The following is a 23,893-nucleotide window of genomic DNA, read 5'->3' as shown; positions in this document are numbered from 1 at the left end:
ATAAGAAGTGACCTGACAGGAAATACAGACAATCTTGAGGAGTCTCAGCTGTGTGAAGTGAAGAAATGTTTCCTCTTACACAGAGTCATGGAGTAATACAGCAGAGAAACAGGCCGTTTAACCCACCACGTCCATACCAACCAGCAAACACCAAACTACACTAGACAAAAAAACCCCAAAAAAACTGTGAATGCTGGAAATCTGAAACAAACACAGAGAGCTGGAAAAGCTCAGCAGGTCTGGCAGCATCTGTGGAGAGGCATCGGGTTTTATATTTCAGAACTGAAGATGTTCTCAATCAGATTCAGTCTCAGCCTCCCTCTGCTCCAGGGAAAGAATTTCCTTCACTGTTAAAAATAAGGAGGTGCCAATTTAAGACGAAGATGAGGGGAATTTATTTTCTCGCATGGGGTTGAGAGTCTTTGGGACCTCTCATCCTCTCATCCTTAAAAGGCAGTGAAAGCAGAGTCTATCGATATTTTAAGCCAGAGTAGGTAAATTATTGACAGGCAGGAAGGTGAAAGGGGTAAATTATTGACAGGCAGGAAGGTGAAAGGGGGCAAATTATTGACAGGCAGGAAGATGAAAGGGGGTAAATTATTGACAGGCAGGAAGGTGAAAGGGGGTAAATTATTGACAGGCAGGAAGGTGAAAGGGTGGCAGGAGTAGGAAGGAATCTGCTACAATATCAATGGGCAATGAACTTATCAAATGTCAGAGCATGTTGGGGTGAGACGAGTCGGGATCCTGCTCCCAACTGTTTGGCTGCCATTCTCAATCAGAACCTCAGTGTATAATGTGAGGGGAGGGACAGTACCTTGTGGCCAATGTAAGAGAGCCATGATGGGAGTTGCAGTTTAGAAAACAACAATCTTGTTTAATTATTTTTACAAAATAATTTCTGAAAGTACTGAAAATACAAACTGTAGCAACATCTTGGGAAGAAAAAAAGTCACATGAATGTTGGATCCAGAGCAGCAGAAAGTGCTGGGTTTGAGAAACCATTGTAGATAATGGACTCCAAGCACAGTGCTACCCAGAGCGCAGGCTGAGCACTCGGTGTTCAGACAACAGAGCAGTAATAGAAGGGAAGGAGTGTTGTTATCATATTGTCTGATGGTCAGGGCCCATGGTAACTGTCAGGCCAAAAGGAGAGATAATGGAAGTGTTCAATCATTGCCAAGTGCATGGCTTGTCCACGGCTTGGAGAAGGGAGATGGAGAGAAACCATCTTGCAGATTTCCAGACAGACTTCACCCTGGACGTTGGGTGACTGGGGAGGGAGTGTGGGTAGGGGAGGTGGATGCATTTACACACACAATGCGGTGAACGGTGAGACTCCAGAGACGAAGCTCAATGCCGGTGTCGATGCGGTGCAGTCACTTGCAGCTCCATTGCAGGTTGTGTGTCACCCACTTGGCCATGCCTGCTCGCCAGGGTGTGACGAGGCTCTTCATGTTGACTAAGAGTCTGCCCACGTGGCCTGCCTCATGGCCTGCGATCAGGTAATCCGTGCCTATCCGAGGAGAGAAGAAAAACCACAGCTGAACTCCTCTGACGCCTAGGATGTGAGGAAGGATTGTCAGTGCTGGAGAGGCACGAGTATTCTGATGCAGAGAAAGAACAGCGAATCTGTCAGTGAAGTTACTGTGTGTTAATGTGGCCTGGGCACAAGTCTGAAGCAGGCATTGTTTGAGCTGGATGGATTATTGACCCTGCATACTGTGTACAGATGCTCCAATGTAATACAGTGATTTTATTCAATTCACAGGATGAGGGCATTTGTTAATGGTCCATTTATTGCCGATCCCTAATTGTCCAGAGGGCAGTTAAGAGCCAACCATATTGTAGGCACATGTAGACCGAAGCAGGTAAGTTGGGTAGATTTCCTTCCCTCAAGTACATCTGTGAACCAGAAGGGTTCTTCCAACAATTGGCAATGGATTCATGGTCATCATTAAACACACTATTCCAGATTTTTATTGAATTTAAATACCACCATCTGCCATGATGGGATTTGAACCTGGTCTTCAAAACATTAGCCCAGGGAACTAGTGACACTATGTCTGCCTCCCCTTCCATAGTTCCATTATGGAGAATAATTCATACAAAGTCTTAAAAGCAGTAAAAGGTCTCAAGGTGATTCAGTAAATGTTCCAGAACTGGATATCACACTGAGCCCAACTCCAGCTCCTCGGAAACCCCGTTAGGGAACTGAAGCTGGAGCTGGATGAACTTCGGATTATTCGGGAGGTAGAGGGGATAATTGAGAGGAGTTACAGGGAGATAGTCACTCCTCAGGTACAGGAAAAAGGTAGATGGGTTACAGCCAGGGGACGGAAAGGGAACAGGCAGACAGTGCAGGGATCCACTGTGGCTGTTCCCCTCAATAACAAGTATAACGTTTTGGATACTGTTGGGGGGGATGACTTACCAGGGGAGTCTGTCCCTGTTTCTCAGAAGGGAAGTGGGGAGAGGAGGCGAGCAGTAGTCATTGGGGACTCCATAGTTAGGGAGACAGATAGGGGACTCTGTGGGAACAAGAGAGATTCGCGGTTGGTGTGTTGCCTCCCAGGTGCCAGGGTCCATAGTGTCTTGGATCATGTTTTCGGGATCCTTAAGGGGGAGGGGGCGCAGCCCCAAGTCGTGGTCCACATAGGCACCAACGACATAGTTAGGAAAAGGGATGAGGATGTTACGCAGAAATTCAAGGAGCTAGGGTGGAAGCTTAGAGCTGGAACAAACAGTTGTTATCTCTGGTTTGTTACTCGTGCCACGTGCTCACGCGGCAAGGAATAGGGAGAGAGAGCAGTTGATCACGTGGCTACAGGGATGGCGCAGGACGGAGGGATTCAGATACCTGGATAATTGGGGCTTATTCTGGGGTAGATGGGACCTCTACAAATGGGATGGTCTACACCTGAACCAGAGGGGAACCAATATCTGGGGGGGAAATTTGCTAATGCTCTTCGGGAGGGTTTAAAATAATTCACCAGTTGAGTGGGAACTTGAATGGTAGGTCCAGTGTACAGGAGGTTGACAGTAGTGAGGTCATGAATAAGGTTTCAAGGTCGCAGGAGTGTACCGGCAGGCAGGAAGGTGGTTTGAAGTGTGATCAGAGACAATGTGAACTGCAGATGCTGGAGAATCCAAGATAACAAAGTGTGAAGCTAGATGAACACAGCAGGCCAAGCAGCATCACAGCAGCACAAAAGCTGACGTTTCGGGCCTTCTGAAGAAGGGTCTAGGCCCGAAACGTCAGCTTTTGTGCTCCTGTGATGCTGCTTGGCCTGCTGCGTTCATCCAGCTCCACACTTTGTTATCAAGGTGGTTTGAAGTATGTCTACTTCAATGCCAGGAGCGTCCGGAATAAGGTGGGTGAACTTGCAGCATGCGTTGGTGCCTGGGACTTCGATGTTGTGGCCATTTCGGAGACATGGATAGAGCAGGGACAGGAATGGTTGTTGCAGGTTCTGGAGTTTAGATGTTTCAGTAAGATCAGGGACGGTGGTAAAAGAGGGGGAGGTGTGGCATTGTTAGTCAAGGACAGTATTACGGTGGCGGAAAGGATGTTTGATGAGGACTCGTTTCCTGAGGTAGTATGGGCAGAGGTTAGAAACAGGAAAGGAGTGGTCACCCTGTTGGGAGTTTTCTACAGGCCTCCGAATAGTTCCAGAGATGTAGAGGAAAGGATAGCAAAGATGATTCTCAATAGGAGTGAAAGTAACAGGGTAGTTGTGATGGAGAGCTTTAACTTTCCAAATATTGACTGGAAACACTGTAGTTCGAATACTTTAGATGGGTCAGTTTTTGTCCAGTGTGTGCAGGAGGGTTTCCTGACACAGTATGTAGACAGGCCAACAAGGGGCGAAGCCACATTGGATTTGGTACTGGGTAATGACCCTGGCCAGGTGTTAGGTTTGGAAGTAGGTGAGCACTTTGGTGATAGTGACCACAATTCAGTTACGTTTACTTTAGCGATGGAAAGGGATAGGTATATACCGCAGGGCAAGAGTTACAGTTGGGGGAAAGGCAATTATGAGGTGATTAGGCAAGATTTAGGATGCACAGGATGGGACAGAAACTGCAGGTTTGGGCACAATTGAAATGTGGAGCTTGTTCAAGGAACAGCTACTGTGTGTCCTTGATAAGTATGTACCTGTCAGGCAGGGAGGAAGTGGTCGAGTGAGGGAACTGTGGTTTACTAAAGAGAAACTCTTGTCAAGAGGAAGAAGGAAGCTTATGTAAAGATGAGGTTTGAAGGCTCAGTTAGGGCGTTTGAGAGGTACAAGTTAGCCAGGAAGGACCTAAAGAGAGAGCTAAGAAGAGCCAGGAGGTGACGTGAGAAATCTTTGGTAGGGAGGCTCAAGGAAAACCCTAAAGCTTTCTATAGGTATGTCGGGAATAAAAGAACGACTAGAGTAAGATCAGGTCCAGTCAAGGACAGTAGTGGGAAGTTGTGTGTGGAGTCCAAAGAGATAGGAGAGGCGCTAAATGAATATTTTTTGTCAGTATTCACACATGAAGAAGGCAAAGACAATGTTGTGGAGGACAATACTGAGATACAGGCTATTAGACTAGATGGGATTGGGGTTCATAAGGAAGAGGTGTTAGAAATTCTGAAAAGTGTGAAAGTAGATAAGTCCCCAGGACCGGATGGGATATATCCTAGGATTCTCTGGGAAGCTAGGGATGAGATTGCACAGCCTTTGGCTTGGATCTTTATGTTGTCATTATCTTCAGAAATAGTGCCAGAAGACTGGAGGATAGCAAATGTTGTCCCCTTGTTCAAGAAGGGGAGGAGGGACAATCCTGGTAATTATAGACCAGTGAGCCTTACTTCAGTTGTTGGTAAAGTGTTGGAAAAGGTTATAAAGGGAGAGGATTCATAATCATCTAGAAAGGAATAATTTGATTAGGGATAGTCAACACGGTTTTGTGAAGGGTAGGTCGTGCCTCACAAACCTTATTGAGTTCTTTGAGAAGGTGACCAAACAGGTGGATGAGGGTAAAGCAGTTGATGTGGTGTATATGGATTTCAGTAAAGCATTTGATAAAGTTCCCCATGGTAGGCTATTGCAGAAAATACAGAGCCATGGGATTGAGGGTAATTTAGCAGTTTGGATCAGAAATTGGCTAGCTGTAAGAAGACAGCGGGTGGAGGTTGACGGGAAATGTTCATCCTGGAGTTCAGTTACTAGTGGTGTACTGCAAGGGTCGGTGTTGGGGCCACTGCTGTTTGTCATTTTTATAAATGACCTGGATGAGGGCGTAGAAGGATGGGTTAGTAAATTTGCAGACGACACGAAAGTCGGTGGAGTTGTGGATAGTGTGGAAGGATGTTGCAGGTTACAGAGGGACAGAGATAAGCTACAGAGCTGGGCTGAGAGGAGGCAAATGGAGTTTAATGCGAAAAAGTGTGAGGTGATTCACTTTGGAAGGAGTAACAGGAATACAGAGTGCTGGGCTAATGGTAAGATTCTTGGTAGTATAGATGAGCAGAGAGATCATGGTGTCCATGTGGATAGGTCCCTGAAAGTTACCACCCAGGTTGAGAGGGTAGTTAAGAAGGTGTAGGGTGTGTTAGGTTTTATTGGTAGAGGGATTGAGTTTCGGAGCCACGAGGTCATATTGCAGCTGTACAAAACTCTGGTGCGGCTACACTCGGAGAAATGCGTAGAGTTCCGGTCACCGCACTATAGGAAGGATGTGGAAGCATTGGAAAGGGTGCAAAGGAGATTTACTAGGATTTTAGACAACAAAATGTGAGGCTGGATGAACACAGCAGGCCAAGCAGCATCTCAGGAGCACAAAAGCTGACGTTTCGGGCCTAGACCCTTCATCAGAGAGGGGGATGGGGTGAGGGTTCTGGAATAAATAGGGAGAGAGGGGGAGGCGGACCGAAGATGGAGAGAAAAGAAGATAGGTGGAGAGAGTATAGGTGGGGAGGAAGGGAGGGGATAGGTCAGTCCAGGGAAGACGGACAGGTCAAGGAGGTGGGATGAGGTTAGTAGGTAGATGGGGGTGCGGCTTGGGGTGGGAGGAAGGGATGGGTGAGAGGAAGAACAGGTTAGGGAGGCGGAGACAGGTCTCCACCTATCTTCTTATCTCTCCATCTTCGGTCCGCCTCCCCCTCTCTCCCTATTTATTCCAGAACCCTCACCCCATCCCCCTCTCTGAAGAAGGGTCTAGGCCTGAAACGTCAGCTTTTGTGCTCCTGAGATGCTGCTTGGCCTGTGTTCATCCAGCCTCACATTTTGTTGTCTTGGATTCTCCAGCATCTGCAGTTCCCATTATCTCTTTTACTAGGATGTTGCTTGGTATGGAGGGAAGGTCTTATGAGGAAAGGCTGGGGGACTTGAGGCTGTTTTCACTAGAGAGAGGAAGGTTAAGAGGTGACCTAATAGAGACATACAAGATGATCAGAGGATTAGATAGGGTGGACAGTGGGAGCCTTTTTCCTCGGATGGAGATGGCTAGCACGAGGCGGCGTAGCTTTAAATTGAGGGGTGATAGATATAGGACAGATGTCAGAGGTAGTTTCTTTACTCAGAGAGTAGTAACAGCGTGGAAGGCCCTGCCTGCAACAGTAGTAAACTCACCAAGTTTAAGGGCATTTAAATGGTCACTGGATAAACATATAGAACATAGAACATTACAGCGCAGTACAGGCCCTGCAGCCCTCGATGTTGTGCCGACCGTGAAACCAATCTGAAGCCCATCTAACCGACACTATCCCATTATCATCCATATGTGTATCCAATGATAACAGCCTCAAGTCCCTCAGCCTTTCCTCATAAGACCTTCCCTCCATACCAGGCAACATCCTGGTAAATCTCCTCGATATGAATGATAATGGGATAGTGTAGGTTAGATGGGCTTCAGATTGGTTTCACAGGTTTGCGCAACATTGAGGGCCGAAGGGCCTGTACTGCGCTGTCATGTTCTATGTTCTATGTGTTGGGATGGGTCCTGCAGTGTTCTGGGGGGCGCGCTGTTGGCCTTAGTGGGTGTTAGCAAGGATGAGGCAAGAGAGGTTAGCAAGGGTGAGGCAAGGCCATGGAGGGCTGTCCACAGATCAGCCTATCATCCCCAGGTTTCCATTCCACTACAAGCCCCTCTCTTACTCACCAGGATTCAGTAAGGGGCATGTGCATCCTCGCTTCGTCCAGGACTCTGGATAAATGCTCCAGTTGCCGCGGGTGATTTTCACCTTCCCAGTTTTCATCACCTTCTTTACCTTGACGTTGACCTCAGCATGAGTTCCTTTGTCATGAGCAGAAAGAACTCTCGCCTTGATGACTGTGGGGAGAAACAGAACATTTATCCTCCAGTTGAACATAGGAACAGGTCGAGAGTTCCCATCATTTGGTACCCAGTCTTTCCTCTTTCCATGGCCACTGGTCAGGGATTTTCCTAATTCTCTCCTATCCCTCCACATTTTGAGTTCTTCCCTGCTAGAGAAATTGATGGGAGAAATTCAGCAGGTCCAGCAGCAGCTGGAGAGAGAAACAGTTAACAATTCCCAAAGATGTGCAGGCTAGGTGGACTGGCAGTGCTAAATTGCCCGTAGTGTTCAGGGGTGTGTAGGTTAGGTGTGTTAGCCATGGGAAAAATGCAGGGTTACAAGGAAAAGGTATGGGAATTGGTCTGGGTGGGATGCTCTTTGGAGGGCAATGTGGACTTGTTGGGCCAAATGGCCTGTTTCCACAGTGTTTCTATGATTTTGAGACCAGTGACAGTTCTTCAAATATTGGTCATGCTTCAAGGCAATTAAGAGTCTCGGTTGGTCACTTGAGAATGCCTACAACCTACTTTAGCGTGGTACTGGAGTCGCACATAGACCCAAACTTGGGGTGGACAGTCCCATTTTCTCCTTTTGATGGTCACATGACAAATGCTAACCTAAGTGTTCAATTGGATGAGATACTGGCAGAAGTCATAGAATCCTTCCAGCGTGGAAACAGACCATTCAGCCCAACAAGTCCACATCAACCCACTGAAGAGCATCCCACTCAGACCAACCCCCATACCCTTTTCCTGTAACCCTGCATATTCCCCACAGCTAACACACCTAACCCACACATCCCTGAACGCTAGAGGCAATTTAGCATGGCCAATCAACCTAGCCTGCACAGCTTTGGACTGTGGGAGGAAACCAGAGCACCCGGAGGAAACCCTCACAGACACGGGGAGAATGTGCCAACTCCACATAGACAGTCGCCCGAGGGTGGAATCGAACCTGGGTCCTGGTGCTGTGACGCGGCAGTGCTAACCATTCCCCTTCCCCCACTGCATCCCAAAACCAGCCCAGCTCGTCCCCTCCCCCCACTACATCACAAAACCAGCCCAGCTTGTCCCTACCTCCCTAACCAGTTCCTCCTCTCACCTATCCCCTCCTCCTACCTCAAGCACCACCTCCATCTCCTACCTACCAACCTCATCCCACCTCCTTGACCTGTCCATCTTCCCTGGACTGACCTATCCCCTCCCTACCTCCCCACCTATACACTCCTCTCCACCTATCTTCTTTACTCTCCATCTTCGGTCCGCCTCCCCCTCTCTCCCTATTTATTCCAGAACCCTCACCCCATCCCCCTCTCTGATGAAGGGTCTAGGCCCGAAACGTCAGCTTTTGTGCTCCTGAGATGCTGCTTGGCCTGCTGTGTTCATCCAGCTTCACACTTTGCTATGTTAAATTGTATCTGGAATTGTCTTTAAAATAAGACAAAGTTAGGGTCTAGGCTACTTCCTTAAAGTACTCCGAGTAGGTTTGTTCGGGTCCATAACAATGGAGTATACCCCTGGGAAGAGGTCATAGAACCAAATCCTTTCAGTCAGGAGTAACTATTACTCAATAAACAGTCTAATAACGTAACATCCCATAAACACACCACTTGGCAGAAGGGAAAACTCAGAAAATAGATTAGTCTCACAGGTAACACCAGCAACCCAGAAGGGAAAATAAAATCAAGTCAAAACTCAGAGAGAGTGGCAGCCAGGAGACATTTACTGTCGCTTCCACCCCTGTTGAGACTCCAATAGCAATCGCCTGAAGCTAAACCTAAAAACTAAAAAAAAATCTAGAAATATTGGTCTGTGAGAGCTGGCCACACCCGGCCAGGCTGCTTCTATTCTTCCAACTTAAAAAACAAGCCATTAAGCCCTCCCAAACTGTTTTCTTAGTAGCTGTTCACTCATCAGCTCTTCCACCTCTGCCTGAGGATGCCTCTTCAAAAAAAAACCAGGACAAAATATACTTTTTAAAGCTACAGCATTATCACAACATGATATGTACAGCAGGATTCCTGGGGGTATGCCTCATCAACCTTTGATCTTTTTAAATGCCTCTGTTTCCCAAACACAAATGAAAGTCATCCCCTAAGAAGGAAACTGGTTAATGGGCCGAATGGCCTAATCCTGTTCCAGTGCTAATGGATTGTCTGCAGTGGTTCAGTGTCTTTCGCAGTCAGACAATGTTGCAAAGCCCTTGGCATCCAATGAAGCGCTCTTTGAAGCAGGAAACATAGCAACTGAATTACACAGCGAGAGCGCGCAGGACGCGCAGCGCCAGCGAGAGCGCGTGTGCGGGGCACGCAGCGAGAGCGCGTGTGCGGGGCACACAGCGAGAGCGCGTGTGCGGGGCACGCAGCGAGAGCGCGTGTGCGGGGCACGCAGCGAGAGCGGGGCACGCAGCGAGAGCGGGGCACGCAGCGAGAGCGGGGCACGCAGCGAGAGCGGGGCACGCAGCGAGAGCGGGGCACGCAGCGAGAGCGGGGCACGCAGCGAGAGATGGATAGGGGAGAAGATAGGTGGAGAGGAGACAGACAAGTTAAAGGGGCAGGGATGGAGCCAGTAAAGGTGAGTATAGGTGGGAAGGTGGGGAGGGGATAGGTCAGTCCAGGGAGGACCTACATGTCAAGGAGGCGGGATGAGGGTAGTAGGTTGGAAATGGAGGTGCGGCTTGATGTGAGAGGAGGGGAGAGGTGAGAGGAAGAACAGGTTAGGGAGACAGGGATGAGCTGGGCTCGTTTTGGGATGCAGTGGAGGAAGGGGAGATTTTGAAGCTGGTGAAGTCCACATTGATACCATGGGGCTACAGGGTTCCCAAGCGGAATATGAGTTGCTGTTCCTGCAACCTTCGGGTGGCATCATTGTGGCACTGCAGGAGGCCCATGATGGACATGTCATCTGAGGAATGGGAGGGGGAGTTGAAATGGTTCGCGACTGGGAGGTGCAGTTGTTTATTGCGAACCCAGCAGAGGTGTTCTGCAAAGCGGTCCCCAAGCCTCTGCTTGGTTTCCCCAATGTAGAGGAAGCCACACCGGGTACAGTGGACACAGTATACCACATTGGCAGATGTGCAGGTGAACCTCTGCTTAATATGGAAAGTCATCCTGGGGCCTGGGATGGGGGTGAGGGAGGAGCTGTGGGGGCAAGTGTAGCACTTCCTGCGGTTGCAGGGGAAGGTGCCGGGTGTGGTGGGGTGGGAGGGGAGTGTGGAACGAACAAGGGAGTCATGGAGAGAGTGGTCTCTCCGGAAAGCAGACAAGGGTGGGGATGGAAAATGTCTTGGGTGGTGGGGTCAGATTGTAGATGGCGGAAGTGTTGGAGGATGATGCGTTGTATCCGGAGGTCGGTGGGGTGGTACGTGCGGATGAGGGGGATTCTCTTTTGGTTGTTATTGCAGGGACGGGGTGTGAGGGATGAATTGTGGGAAATGCGGGAGACACGGTCAAAGGTGTTCTCGGCCACTGAGGGGGGTGCATGTCACGGTCTTCCCCTCCTCCCACCTCAAGCCACACCCCCATTTCCGACCTACTAACTTTATCCCACCCCCTTGTCCTGTCCATCATCCCTGGACTGACTATCTCCTCCCTACCTCCCCACCTAAACTCACCTTTACTGGCTCCATCCCTGCCTCTTTGATGTGTCTGTCTCCTCTCCACCTATCTTCTCCTCTATCCATCTTCTATCCACCTCCCCCTCTCTCCCTATTTATTTCAGAACCCTCTTCCCCTCCCCCTTTTCTGATGAAGGGTCTAGGCCCGAAACGTCAGCTTTCCTGCTCCTCTGATGCTGCTTGGCCTGTGTTCATCCGGCTCCACACCTTGGTATCTCAGTGACTAGAGACAACTGGTAAAAGGAAGGGAGGTGAATGTGACTTTCCACAGCAAGTTGTGAAAGAAGGATGGAAGCAAATTCAACAGGAACTTTCAAAAGGGAACTGGAGAAATCCGGAAAGGGAAATGTTTACAGGCTGCGGGGGAAGGAGCAGAGGAGGGTGTCTCCTTCGAGCATGATAGGCTGAATGGCCTCCCGCTGTGCTGTACTTTTCCATGATCTCACCTTAGACCTCAGGTTTATAACATCCTGTTAGACCAGAATCAGGGTGCTGCCTTACCCAAATGAAGGAAGGTCTGAATGGCAGCAGATTTTAGAATCTCTTACCGTAGGTGTAGTTCATCCGACAAAAATACGCAGCATCCCTCAGTAACACCTCCTTGCATATACACTTCTCTAGAGAAAGGGGGGGGGGGTGCAGGGAGTTGGGAGGGGAGGGGAAACAAGGTCAATAATACAGTTCCAGTTAGTATCAACCACACCTCATTCATCCCAGAGACAGACATCAGCAAAGGCAAGAACATTTCACTTTGTTCTTCCATGGGATGTAAGAGCCAAGGCCAGCATTTGCTGCTCATCCCTAATTATCAAATATCTGAGTGGTTTGCTGCACCATTTCAGAGGGTAGTTAAGAGGCAACCATATCAGGTGGGTCTGGAGTCACAAGTAGGCCAGACCAGGTGAGTAGAGCAGATTCCTCTCCCGTGAGAGGAAAAGAAATAGAACCAGGAAAAAGCCATTTGGCCTTTCAAGCTCCGACATTCAGGAGAATATGACATTCCTCCAGTCCACTTTCCTGCCTTTTCCCGCTTATCCTTCACTCCCCAATGAGCAGGAATATCTCTATCTCTGAACTGCCTCCAATGAAATGATATCTTTTCTAAAATAGTGGGACCAGAACTGCTCACTGTGCTCCAGATGTGGTCTCCCCAGCACCTTACACTGTTGCAGTAAGACGTCCCTACTCTCATACTCCAACCCCCTTGAAATAAAGGCCGACATCCCATTAGCCCTTCCTGATTATCTGCTGTACCTGTGTGCTAGCTTTCGATGTTTCATGTACAAGTTACTCTCAAGACGAATGATAGTTGTCATGGTTACTAGCACCATGTTCAGATTTAATGTAAACTCCACCAGCATCTATGGCAGGATTTGAACCAAGGAGCATTAGTCTGGTCACTAAGGGAATGGGGCCTGCTTTCTGACATATTCAATGTGATGCTTGTGGCTCTGCTCTCTGTTTGATTCCATTTGAATGTGAGATTTTAAGCAGAGGTTTGATCTGACAAACTCCCTGCTCCCCACAAGCATCATCAACCCCTGTTAGCTCCTGCTTTTCAACAGATGCTGACAATCTTCCACTCACTGTCCATTCCCATTTCCCCAACTCAGTGCCTTGATGAATATTCTCAGACTGCAGCTAAGAATCACCAACATAAGTCACATAAACACTGTCATTGGATAACGATTGAGTGTTGGAGAGGGACCTGGCGGAGAGGTTCATTACTGTGATTGGTCAATAACTCCATTCTGGAGCGAGGCACAGGAAGGCCAAAGGTAAATAAACCCTGGTCTATTCACGGCCCGCTTTCCCTTCAATGTATCGGTACGATTCAACCAAGGGGGCTGAGTGGGCTTATGACTGAGATGTGTAAAATATGGGGTGGGGTGCATGGACAGAGTAGACTAGAAGGAAATTTACCCCTCATTGGAGGGATGAATGACCAGGGGACAGATTTAAGGTAAGGGTCCAGGAGGTCTATAAGGTATGTGAGGAAAGTGGTTTTCTCCCAGTGTGTGGCGAGAGTCTGGATCTCACTGCCTGAGTGGCCCTGGCAGAACCCAAACTGGGCGTCACTGAGCAGGTTATTGCTGAGCAGGTGCTGCTTGATAGCACTGTTACTGACACATTCCATCACTTTCCTGATGGTCCAGAGGAGACTGATGGGGCTGTAATTTGCCGGGTTGGATTTGTCCTGCTTTTCATGCACAGGACATACTTGGACAATTTTCCACATTATTGGGTAGATGACAGTGTTGAAACTGTATTGGAGCAGCTTGGTTAGGGGAGCTGCAAGTTCAGTACAATTCCAGAATGTTGTCAGGGCCCATAGCCTTTGTGGTATCCAGTATCTCCAACCGTTTCTTGCTATCACATGGAGTGAATCAAATTGGCCGAAGAATGGTATCTGTGACGCTGGGCACAACTGCAGGAGGCCGAGATAGATCACCCACTCGGTGCTTCTGGCTGAAGATTGCTGAAAATGTTTCAGCCTTATCTTTAGCACTGATGTGCTGGGCTCTTCCATCATTGAAGATGGGGATATTTGTGGAGCCTCCTCCTCCAGTGAATTGTTTAATTGTTCACCACCATTCATGACTGGATGTGACAGGACTGCAGAGCTTAGATCTGATCCGTTGGTTGTGGGATCGCTTAGCTCTATCATTTGCTGCTTTCGCTGCTGGGTGAGTAAGTAGTCCTGTTTGGTAGGCCCAGCATAATCTGAAATCTCATGGCCTGGCATGTCTCTCATTCAACCATTCCCATCAAACTAGGGGTCAACCTTGGTTCAATGGAGAGTCATGTTGCAGCTGTATAAAACTTTAGTTGATTCAAATTTGGAGAAATACGTAGTGATGTGTTGAAAAAGAGGACATGACAGAAGAGAAAGTTCTGGAGATCTTAAAAAGCATAAATCCCTGGGACCTGATCAAGTACATCCCAGGTCATAGTGAGAAGCTGGAGAAGAAATTGTAGAATTCCTAGCGGAGACATTTGCATCTTTGACTGTCACAGGTGAGGAGCCGAAAGGTTGGCTAATTTGGTGCCATTATTTTAAAAATGCTGCAAGGAAAAGCTGGTGAACTGTAGACCGCTGAGCCTGACATCAATGGGAGTCAAGTTGTTGGGAGGGGATTCTAGGAGACAAGATTTATGAGCATTTGGAAAGGCAAGAACTGATTAGAGATAGTCAGCATGTCTTTATGCATGGGAAATCGTGTCTCACAAATTTCTGTAGAATCCATACTGTGTGGAAGCAGGCCATTCGGCCCATTGAGTCCACACTGATTGTCCGAAGAGCATCCCGACCAGACCCACCCCCTACCCTATTCCTGCATTTCCCACCCTAGACACTATGGCCAATCCACCTACCCTGCACATCTTGGGACTGTGGGAGGAAACCAGAGCACCCAGAGGAAATCTATGCAGACACGGGGAGAATGTGCAAACTCCACACAGACAGCCACCTGTGGTTGGAATCAAACCCAGGTCCCTGGCGCTGAGAGGCAGCAGTTCTAATCACTGAGCCACCGTGCCACCCCCTACCTCAATTTGATTGATGATTTTGAAGAGGTGACCAAGAGCATAGATGAAGGCAGAGCAGTAGACGTCATCTATAAGGACTTTAGCAAGACCAGCAATGAGGTTCTGCATGGTAGGCTGGTCGGTAAGGTTAGATCACATGAGAGCTAGCTAATTGGATACAAAGTTGGCTTAAAGGTAGGCCTCAGAAGGTGGTGGTAAAGGGTCCTCTATCAGACTGGAGGCTTGTTGACCAGCGATGTGCCACAAGAGTTGGTCCACTGCTGTTTGTCGTTTATGCAAACAATTTGGATGAGAATATCATAAGTATGGTTAGTAAGTTTGCGATGATTAAAAACTGGTGGCATAAGGGATTATAAAGAAGGTTATCTTAGATTACAACCATTTTGATCAACTGGGCAGATGGAATTTAACGTAAGGAAATGTGAGGTTATCCATTTTGGAAGAGAAAAGGATTAAATCACGGTGCTTTCTAGATGGCGTGAAGTTAAATCCAGTGACGTCCGAATAAACTCGGTGGTTCTGGTGCACAAATCTTTAAAATGTCCTGAACAGGCACCGAAAGTAATCAAGAAAGTTAATGGAATGCTGGCCTCTATATCTCAATGAGTGGAGTACAATGATGCAAATGTTATGCTGCAGTTATACAAAACCCTGGTTAGAGCCCAGTTAGAGCGCTGTGAGCAGATCTGGGCATCACACCTTGGGAAGGATAGATCGGCCTTGGAGGGAGTGCACTGTAGGTTTACGAGAATGATAACCAGGACTTCAGGGATCAAGTAATGAGGAGAGAATACATAAATTAGGCCTATTATCTCTCGAATTTAGAACATTAAGGAGTGATTTAAGCAAGATTTTAACTTGAAAAGACAGGGTGGATAAAGATAGACTATTCCCACTGGTTCTACAGCTATGGAGGGCATAGTCTGAGAATGAGGGCCAGACCATTCAGGAAAAATGTTAGGAAGTACTTCTAAACATGAAGGGTGAGAGATATTTGGAAATGTCTTCCACAAATGGCAGAGAATGCTGGATCAGTTATTAATTTTAAATCGGAAACAGATGGATTTTTGTTAAACAAAGGAATATGGACCTCAGGCAGGGAAGTAGAGTTAGACCACAGATCAGCCATGATCTCACTGAATGATGGAACAGGCTTGAGGGGCTGAATGGCCTACTCCAGTTGCTATGTTACCATCATCCATGGTTATAGGAAAGTAAAGGCGGTGCACATTGATCAAAATATTGTACAAAGCAGCAAAGACGAAGAAGATAATGCAGAAAGTACATTCTAAGAGAAAGTTAGCTAGCAATATTAAAACACACAGATTGAGTTTCTAAAAATAGGAAAAGAGTGAGTGAGGCTTGAGCTTGTCCTCTAGATTGACAGAGTCCAGGAATTAATAGTTAAAAACAAAGAAATGGTAGAGTCTCTGGATAGATATTTTGTGCCTGTCTTCAGGATAGAAAACTTCTCAAAGATCATTAAAATCAAGATGTCATAGGGAGGGATGAACTTAATACATTCATCATCACCAGGGAAAACTGGACCTAAAACCTGACAAGTCCTCAGACCCAAATGGCCTGAGTCAAAATGTGTGAAAAGAAGTGTCAGCCCAGACATTAGATGCATAGGTTATTGCATTCCAAAAGTCCTTAGATTCTGGAAGAGTCCCAGTGGATTAGAAGATAGAAATAGGAGCAGCTTAATTAAAGGAAGGAGGAATGCAAGAAGCAACAGGGCCAGTCGAGCATCTGTCGTAGGGAAGGGTCTGAGGAAGGGTCACGTGACCCAAATGTCAACTCTGATTTCTCTCCACTGACGCGGCCAGACCTGCTGAACTTTTCCAGTAATTTCTGGAAGCTGCTTAAATCCGTTGTTAAGGTTACAGCAAGAAACTTCACAAAAGGTGATTTCATCAGGCAAAGTCAACATGGTTTTGTGAAAGACAAATCATGTTTCATTAATCTGCTAGGTTTCTTGTTTGATGAAGCAACATACACTGAGAATAGCGGGGAACCAGTAGATGTGGTGTATTTGGATTTTCAAAAGGCTTTTGATGAAGTGCCACATCAAAGCTTCAGATACAGATACACAGAGTGTAGGGTGTAACTGAGTGTGAACATAAGTTGTAAAAACAAGTATAGAGTTTGCTGCGGTACATTGATAGAGTAAGTGAGTGGCCAAAATTTTGATGATGGTGTATAGTTGAATTAAATGTGAACTGCCTACTTTGACAGAAATAAGAGAGATACAGTGTGTTATTGAAATTGAAAAAAATTGTCAGAATCCTGAGGTACAGAGGGATCTGAGTGACCTGGTACATATATCACAATATTACTACACAAATACATAAAGCAATTATGAAAGCAAATGGTGTGTTGATGTTTGTTATAACATGGATGGAATACAAATGTAGAGAGGTTTTGCTGTAGCTATGTATTTCTTTGCTGAGGCCACATCTGGAATGGTCTGGTCTCCTTATTTGGGAAAAGAAAGACATAACTGCTTTTGAGACAGTTTGGTGAAGGTTCACAGAACTTACCCCTGGTATGGAGGTTTCATGAAGCAACAGGTAAGATCTGTACCCATTGGTATTTAGAAGAATGACAGATGATCTGACTGACAGATATAAGATCCTGAAGGGACTAGGAGGGAGTGGACACCTGAAGATGTCTCAGTTGGGAGTGGGGGGGGGGAAGATTAGAATTAGGGGATATCATTGAAAAATAAGAGGCATTTTTTTTAAGACACAGCTAATATTTCATCCCTACCCCACCCAAAAGGGTAGTTCAGGTGTGAAATTCTCTTCCCCAGAAGGTCAGGTAGAGGGGGTATTGAAGTTTATCTAAGGCTCAGTTTGATAGTTTTTGTTTTCAGAAATGAAGGAGTCTAGGGTTTTGAGGGGGGGGATACAAACAGGAAAGTGAACTGAGATAAGAACCAGCTCAGCCATGATCTTACTCAATGGTAAAGCATTCTCAAGGGACTGAATGGCCTACTCCTAAGTCGTATGTTCTCGAATCATGTAGAAATTTTCATTGCCCCTTCTCCATTTGTTCTATATCCGTTTCATAAAAATGGCGACTACAGCTCTTCACTCAGTGTGTCTGCATGTTAAAAAAAACCTCAGATTTGTCCATATTTCTGTAATATCATCCAGCATCACAAATCCCCAGCATGACAATCCAGCAGCACTGCAAAGCCCCCCCCCCCACACACATTACACACCATCCCAATCATTACACAACCGGGGCATTACAATCCTCCAGCCTCTCTTATACATCGCAGGTGCCATCACTCCACCTGGGCTTAAACCTTAGGCATTCCCTTCCCTTTACTCGACATGGCTTTTAGTGACCTGCTATAATCTATCCACATCTGGCTCGGTGCTAGATTTTTCTCTAAGGAGCCTTGGGACGTTTTGTTCCGTGAGAGGCGCTACATAAATTGAGGTTGTTGTTGCGGCCTACCAGAATGTCGAAGAGCTGAGAATCCCTGCTCATCTTCCCAGCTCTGGTCCCCTGTGCTCTCACTGGACAGGAAGTCAATCAGGTCCGGAATTCGACCACCGATGGGGATATTGTGAATCTGTTCATTTTCAAAGCTTCACAACAGCAAAACAGAAACATAATTATTAGCACAAAGAGGATCAGGTACAAATCATTAGTGCAAAGAGCAGACAGTGTCAGAGGGATATCTATGAGCTTTGGATATAATAGAACATAACAGAGTAAAATATACTTTGATACAAAATCACCAACAAATATTAGTGCCAGGAAAGGTTTTCTGTGATATTCTTTATTCTTAAAACTTTCAGTGATCTCTTTAATCCTTCCACATATGTACTGATTTACGTCAATCCACCATCAGGGTGGCACGGTGGCTCAGTGGTCAGCCCTGCAGCCTCACAGCGCCAGGGACCCGGGTTCAGTTCTACCCTCGGGCAAACTGTCTGCGTGGGTTTCCTCCGGGTGCTCCGGTTTCCTCCCACAGTCCAAAGATCTGCAGGTTAGGGTGGATTGGCCACGGGAAATTGCCCGTAGCATTCAGGGATGCTGCACCTGAGGATTTCTGGAATTTTCTGTTCTTATTTTAGATTTCTAGCATCTGCAATTTTTTGCTTCTGTTTCAAATGATTTGATCATTTATTTTGTCCCTGACAGTTAGGAAGGCAAAAGCAACGTTAGCATTCATTTCCAGAGGATGAGAATACAAGAGCAGGGATGTACTGCTGAGGCTCGACAAGGCTCTAGGCAGATTGCATTCAGAGTATTGTGAATATTTTGGACTCTGTATCTAAGGACGGATGTACTGGCGTTGGATGGGGTCCAGAGAAGGTTTACAAGAATGATCCCAGCGATGAAGGGTTCATCATATGTGAAACTCTGGGTCTGTACTTGATGGCATTTGGAAGGAGATTTTTTGGGCGGGGGGGTGATCTGGTTGAAACTTACAGAATACGGAGAGGCCTGAATAGAGTGGACACGGAAAAGATGTTCCCAGCAGCAGGAGAGACTAGGACCCCAGGGCACAACCTCAGGGTGAAGGGACGACCCATTAGAACTGAGATGAGGTGGTATTTCTTCAGCCAGAGGGTGGTGACTCTGTGGGACACATTGCTGCAGAGGGCTGTGGAGGCCAGGTCATTGAGTGCCTTTAAGACAGAGATAGACAGGTTCTTGATTGGTCAGGGGATTAAAGGTTACAGAGAGTGTTCAGGAAGTGGGACCATGAACAAATGGCAGAGAAGGCCTGATGGGCTGAATGGCCCAATTCTGCACCTATATCTATATGGTCTTATGAATGTGTCGGTTAGGTGAATTAGCCATGGTAAATGCAGGGTTACAGGAATAAGGTGGGTGCTGGGTTTGGATTGGATGGCCTTCAAAGCATCAGTGCAGACTCGATGGACCAAATGGCCTCTTTCTGCACTGTCGGGATTCTATCATAATGCCAGCAGCCCCGAGCTCTGGAATTCTCTCTGAATCTCTGGATCTCCCTTTCCTCCTTTGAACTCCCTTCAAACTGACCTCCAGCCTTAACTTCACATCCCCTCACATGGTTCAGTGTCAGTCTTTGTTTGGTTATCACTCTTGTGAGCACCTCAGAGTGGTTTTCACCATTAACGGGACAATTTAATTGCAGGTTATTGATGTTGCACGGTGCTTTATTTTGAGTACGCATATGACTATGAGGGTCTGGGGTGAGGATATTGCAGCCAAATTACACCCCGACACACAATCTGGGCTCAAAAGATGATGAATGGTATTCGCACAAGGACTTCCTTCACCAAGGGTCAGTGGAGAGTGTGAGAAGGAGTTACACTCACCTGTCCAGGCACTGGCCAGTTTGGGGGTCACACGCTCTTGCACACTCACAAGGTTTGCATCCTGACTCTCCAAAACCCCAGTAGCCCACCAGGCAGTGGGTACACTGTGGCCCCCCAACTCCAGGCCGGCAGTAACAGTATCCACTCTTTGCATCACATTTCCAGCTTCTATGAAACGATGAGTTGGTCGATCCCACTGGGTGACAGGAGCAGGCTGAAGGGAAAGCGTAGAGGTGGAAATGACAGCCTGCACTCGCCAATTCAACACTCCTCCTCCCCGGAAAACCACCCAATCGCAAGTCTCGGATTCCCTTCTCGTGCCCTGAGCCCCATCTTAGCTCTGGGTGTCAAGGACAAAGAGCCAGGACATTTGAGTGAAGCTGTGATGAGGAGACAGTGCATTCGGTCGCTGCACTTTATTCTGCTACTTATTCATGTGAGTTTTGCCAACATTTGTTGCCCATTCCTAATTGCCCCAAGTGACTTGTTGCAGTCATTGCAGAGGGTGGTTAAGGGTCAACCACATTGCAGTGGGCCTGGAGTCACTTGTAGTCAGTTTCCTTCACCTAAAGAACATCAATGAGCCTGATGGATTCTACCCAGTGAACGGCAGGAGTCTCAGTGATTTTGTCCTGAAGGCGTGGGTGAACATGCAGGACAGTTTAGTAGAGTGGTTCAGAAGGCACCTACCTTTATCAGTAGAAACATAGGTTGCAGAGTCATAGTATCATGCAGCACAGAAATGACATTTCAGTTAAATTCATCATTCCCAAACTAGACTAATCCCGTTTGCCTGCGCTTGGCCCATTTCCTTCTAAACCTTTCCTATTCACGTGCCTGTCCAAAATGTGTTTTAAATGTTGTAATGTTTTAGGTTTTATTGGTAGAGGGATTGAGTTTCGGAGCCATGAGGTCATGTTGCAGCTGTACTAAAACTCTGGTGCGGCCGCATTTGGAGTATTGTGCACAGTTCTGGTCACCGCATTATAGGAAGGATGTGGAAGCTTTGGAAAGGGTGCAGAGGAGATTTACTAGGATGTTGCCTGGTATGGAGGGAAGGTCTTATGAGGAAAGGCTGAGGGACTTGAGGCTGTTTTCGTCAGAGAGAAGAAGGTTAAGAGGCGACTTAATACAGACATACAAGATGATCAGAAGATTAGATAGGGTGGACAGTGAGAGTCTTTTTCCTCAGATGGTGATGGCTAACACAAGGGGGTGATAGAAATAGGACAGATGTCAGAGGTAGGTTCTTTACTCAGAGTAGTAAGGGCGTGGAATGCCCTGCCTGCAACAGTAGTAGACTCACCAACTTTAAGGGCACTTAAATGGTCATTGGATAAACATATGGATGATAATGGAATAGTGTAGGTTAGATGGGCTTCAGATTGGTTTCACAGGTCGGCACAACATTGAGGGCTGAAGGGCCTGTATTGCGCTGCAGTGTTCTATGTTCTATGATATCTGCATGTACCACACACAAACCACCCTCTGTGTGAAAAAGTTAGACCTCAGATGTCTTTTAAATCTTTCCCTTCTCACCTTAAGCCTATGACCCACTAGTTTTGAACTCCCCTACCCTGGGGAAAAGATCTTTGCTAGTCACCTTACCCAGAGGGGATTTGAAGTAAGATTTTTACCAGCCGGAGGGCGGTGGGGGTCTGGAATGTGCTGCCTGGGAAGGGAATTGAGGTGGGAAACCTCACAACCATTTAACAAGGACTGGGATGAACACTTGAAGTGTCACAGCATTGAAGGCTATATGCCTAGTGCAGGAAAGTGGGACTAGTGTAGGGAATAGTAGATATTCGGCAGTACAGACATGATGGGCCAAAGTGCATCTTCCTATTGTCTGAATCTGGAGGATTCTACAATAACACAAGCTGGACAACATGAGGCCAGGCCCAGGTTTCACTGAAACAAATGTGACCATCTGCCATGGTGTGATTAGGGCCTGTGACCCCAGAAAATGCATTTGGGCCACCAGATAACTAACACAGTGACACTGCCACGACATTACAACCAGGCCCAACACTGCAGGAACAATGGGAGGGGCCTTCAGAGAGAATAGAGGAGATAGACCAGGATCATTCCAGGGAGAGTGGGAATTTTATTGTTCAGGTTGGTTGGAGAGGCTGGGATTCTTCTACTTGGAGTAAAGGAGATGGAGGGGATTGAATTGAGGGCAGCACGATTAGGAAAAGTCTGGAAAAGGTAAACATGAAAATATCCCACGTTCACAGATGGCACAAAAACTGAGAGTTGCAGAGAAAGGATTTCTGTCTAAAGGAAAGGTAACTGCTTACATCAAATGACACAGTTAAATCCTTAACATCATTAATTGCCACACAAACATTACAAACCCTTCCCCTGGAGAGAAACAAAACAACTCCTCCAGTCAGCAAACATGGACACAGTGCGGCGCTCCCTCAGCACTGACCCTCCGACAGGGCGGCGCTCCCTCAGCACTGACCCTCCGACAGGGCGGCGCTCCCTCAGCACTGACCCTCCGACAGGGCGGCGCTCCCTCAGCACTGACCCTCCGACAGGGCGGCGCTCCCTCAGCACTGACCCTCCGACAGGGCGGCGCTCCCTCAGCACTGACCCTCCGACAGGGCGGCGCTCCCTCAGCACTGACCCTCCTACGGTGCGGCACTCCCTCAGCACTGACCCTCCTACGGTGCGGCACTCCCTCAGCACTGACCCTCCTACGGTGCGGCCCCCCCCTCAGCACTGACCCTCCGACAGTGTGGCACTCCCTCAGCGCCGACCCTCCGACAGGGCGGCGATCCCTCAGTACTGGGAGTACTGGCTGTAATTTTGTGTCAGTGTCTCTGAAATGAGATGTGACCCCATGATCCACTGTGTCAGATTGTGGAGAAGCCGGTGAGATGTGGGTCATGCGGTGAGCGTGAGGTGAACGTTTGGCAGGGTTTTTTATGGACTACTCACGTTTGCAGGCATCTGGTGCTGAGAGTGGTTTCTCGCGGTCTCGGTAATAACCAGGCATGCAGCGTTGGCAGTGCCGACCCTCTGTGTGGTGCTGACAGGAGAGACAGATGCCTCCACTCTGTTTGCTCGATGCCAACCAGACTCTCTGGTTGAACCGGCAGCTCCTCGCATGTCCGTGGCATTGGCATTCTGTCAGTAAACCAACACAGTGTCATTATCCGGGATAACGGGAACTGCAGAGGCTGGAGAATCCGAGATATCAAAGTGTGGAGCTGGATGAACACAGCAGGCCAAGCAGCATCTCAGGAGCACAAAAGCTGACGTTTCGGGCCTAGACCCTTCATCAGAGAGGGGGATGGGGAGAGGGAACTGGAATAAATAGGGAGAGAGGGGGAGGCGGACCGAAGATGGAGAGTAAAGAAGATAGGTGGAGAGAGTATAGGTGGGGAGGTGGGGAGGGGTTAGGTCAGTCCAGGGAAGACGGACAGGTCAAGGAGGTGGGATGAGGTTAGTAGGAAATGGAGGTGCGGCTTGGGGTGGGAGGCGGGGTGTGAGGGATGTGTTGCGGGAAATGCGGGAGACGTGGTCAAGGGCGTTCTCGACCACTGCAGGGGGGAAAGTTGCGGTCCAGCTAGAAATTGATGTCCATTTCAAGCCCACCGACTCCCACAGCTACCTAGAATACACCTCCTCCCACCCACCCTCCTGCAAAAATTCCAATCCCTATTCCCAATTCCTCCTCCTCCGCTGCATCTGCTCCCAGGATGAAGCATTCCACTTCCACACATCCCAGTTGTCCACGTTCTTCCAGGACCACAACTTTCCCCCCGCAGTGGTCGAGAACGCCCTTGACCGCGTCTCCCGCATTTCCCGCAACACATCCCTCACACCCCGCCCCTGCCACAACTGCCCAAAGAGGATTCCCCTCGTTCTCACATACCACCCCACCAACCTCCGGATACAACGCATCATCCTCCGACACTTCCGCCATCTACAATCCGACCCCACCACCCAAGACATTTTTCCATCCCCAACCCTGTCTGCTTTCCGGAGAGACCACTCTCTCCGTGACTCCCTTGTTCGCTCCACACTCCCCTCCAGCCCCACTACACCCGGCACCTTCCCCTGCAACCGCAGGAAGTGCTACACTTGCCCCCACACC

General features: G+C 47.9%; 1 protein-coding gene across 5 annotated transcripts in view; it reads right to left on the bottom strand.

Moving 5' to 3' along the window:
• si:dkey-202e22.2 (netrin-4) overlaps positions 1-23,893 on the bottom strand; it is a 63,038-nt gene that overhangs the window by 17,982 nt on the left and 21,163 nt on the right. For 2 of the 5 annotated variants that reach the window (XM_059649700.1, XM_059649701.1), the window contains exons 5-10: positions 22,732-22,920; positions 19,783-19,996; positions 17,924-18,057; positions 11,452-11,520; positions 7,132-7,302; positions 583-1,516 (exon numbers count right to left, since the gene is read on the bottom strand). In XM_059649700.1, coding sequence (XP_059505683.1) covers positions 1,380-1,516; positions 7,132-7,302; positions 11,452-11,520; positions 17,924-18,057; positions 19,783-19,996; positions 22,732-22,920 — 914 coding nt within the window. In that variant the 3' untranslated portion in view covers positions 583-1,379. Of the gene's footprint in view, positions 1-582; positions 1,517-7,131; positions 7,303-11,451; positions 11,521-17,923; positions 18,058-19,782; positions 19,997-22,731; positions 22,921-23,893 lie in introns of those variants that run through there. The other 3 variants (XM_059649703.1, XM_059649702.1, XM_059649704.1) reach the window with 2 other exon arrangements.

This window comes from Stegostoma tigrinum, chromosome 11 (genome assembly GCF_030684315.1).
Source record: "Stegostoma tigrinum isolate sSteTig4 chromosome 11, sSteTig4.hap1, whole genome shotgun sequence".
Lineage (NCBI taxonomy): Eukaryota > Metazoa > Chordata > Chondrichthyes > Orectolobiformes > Stegostomatidae > Stegostoma > Stegostoma tigrinum.
The sequence above is the reverse complement of the archived record's forward strand: the minus strand, read 5'-3'. Positions and strand labels throughout refer to the sequence as shown.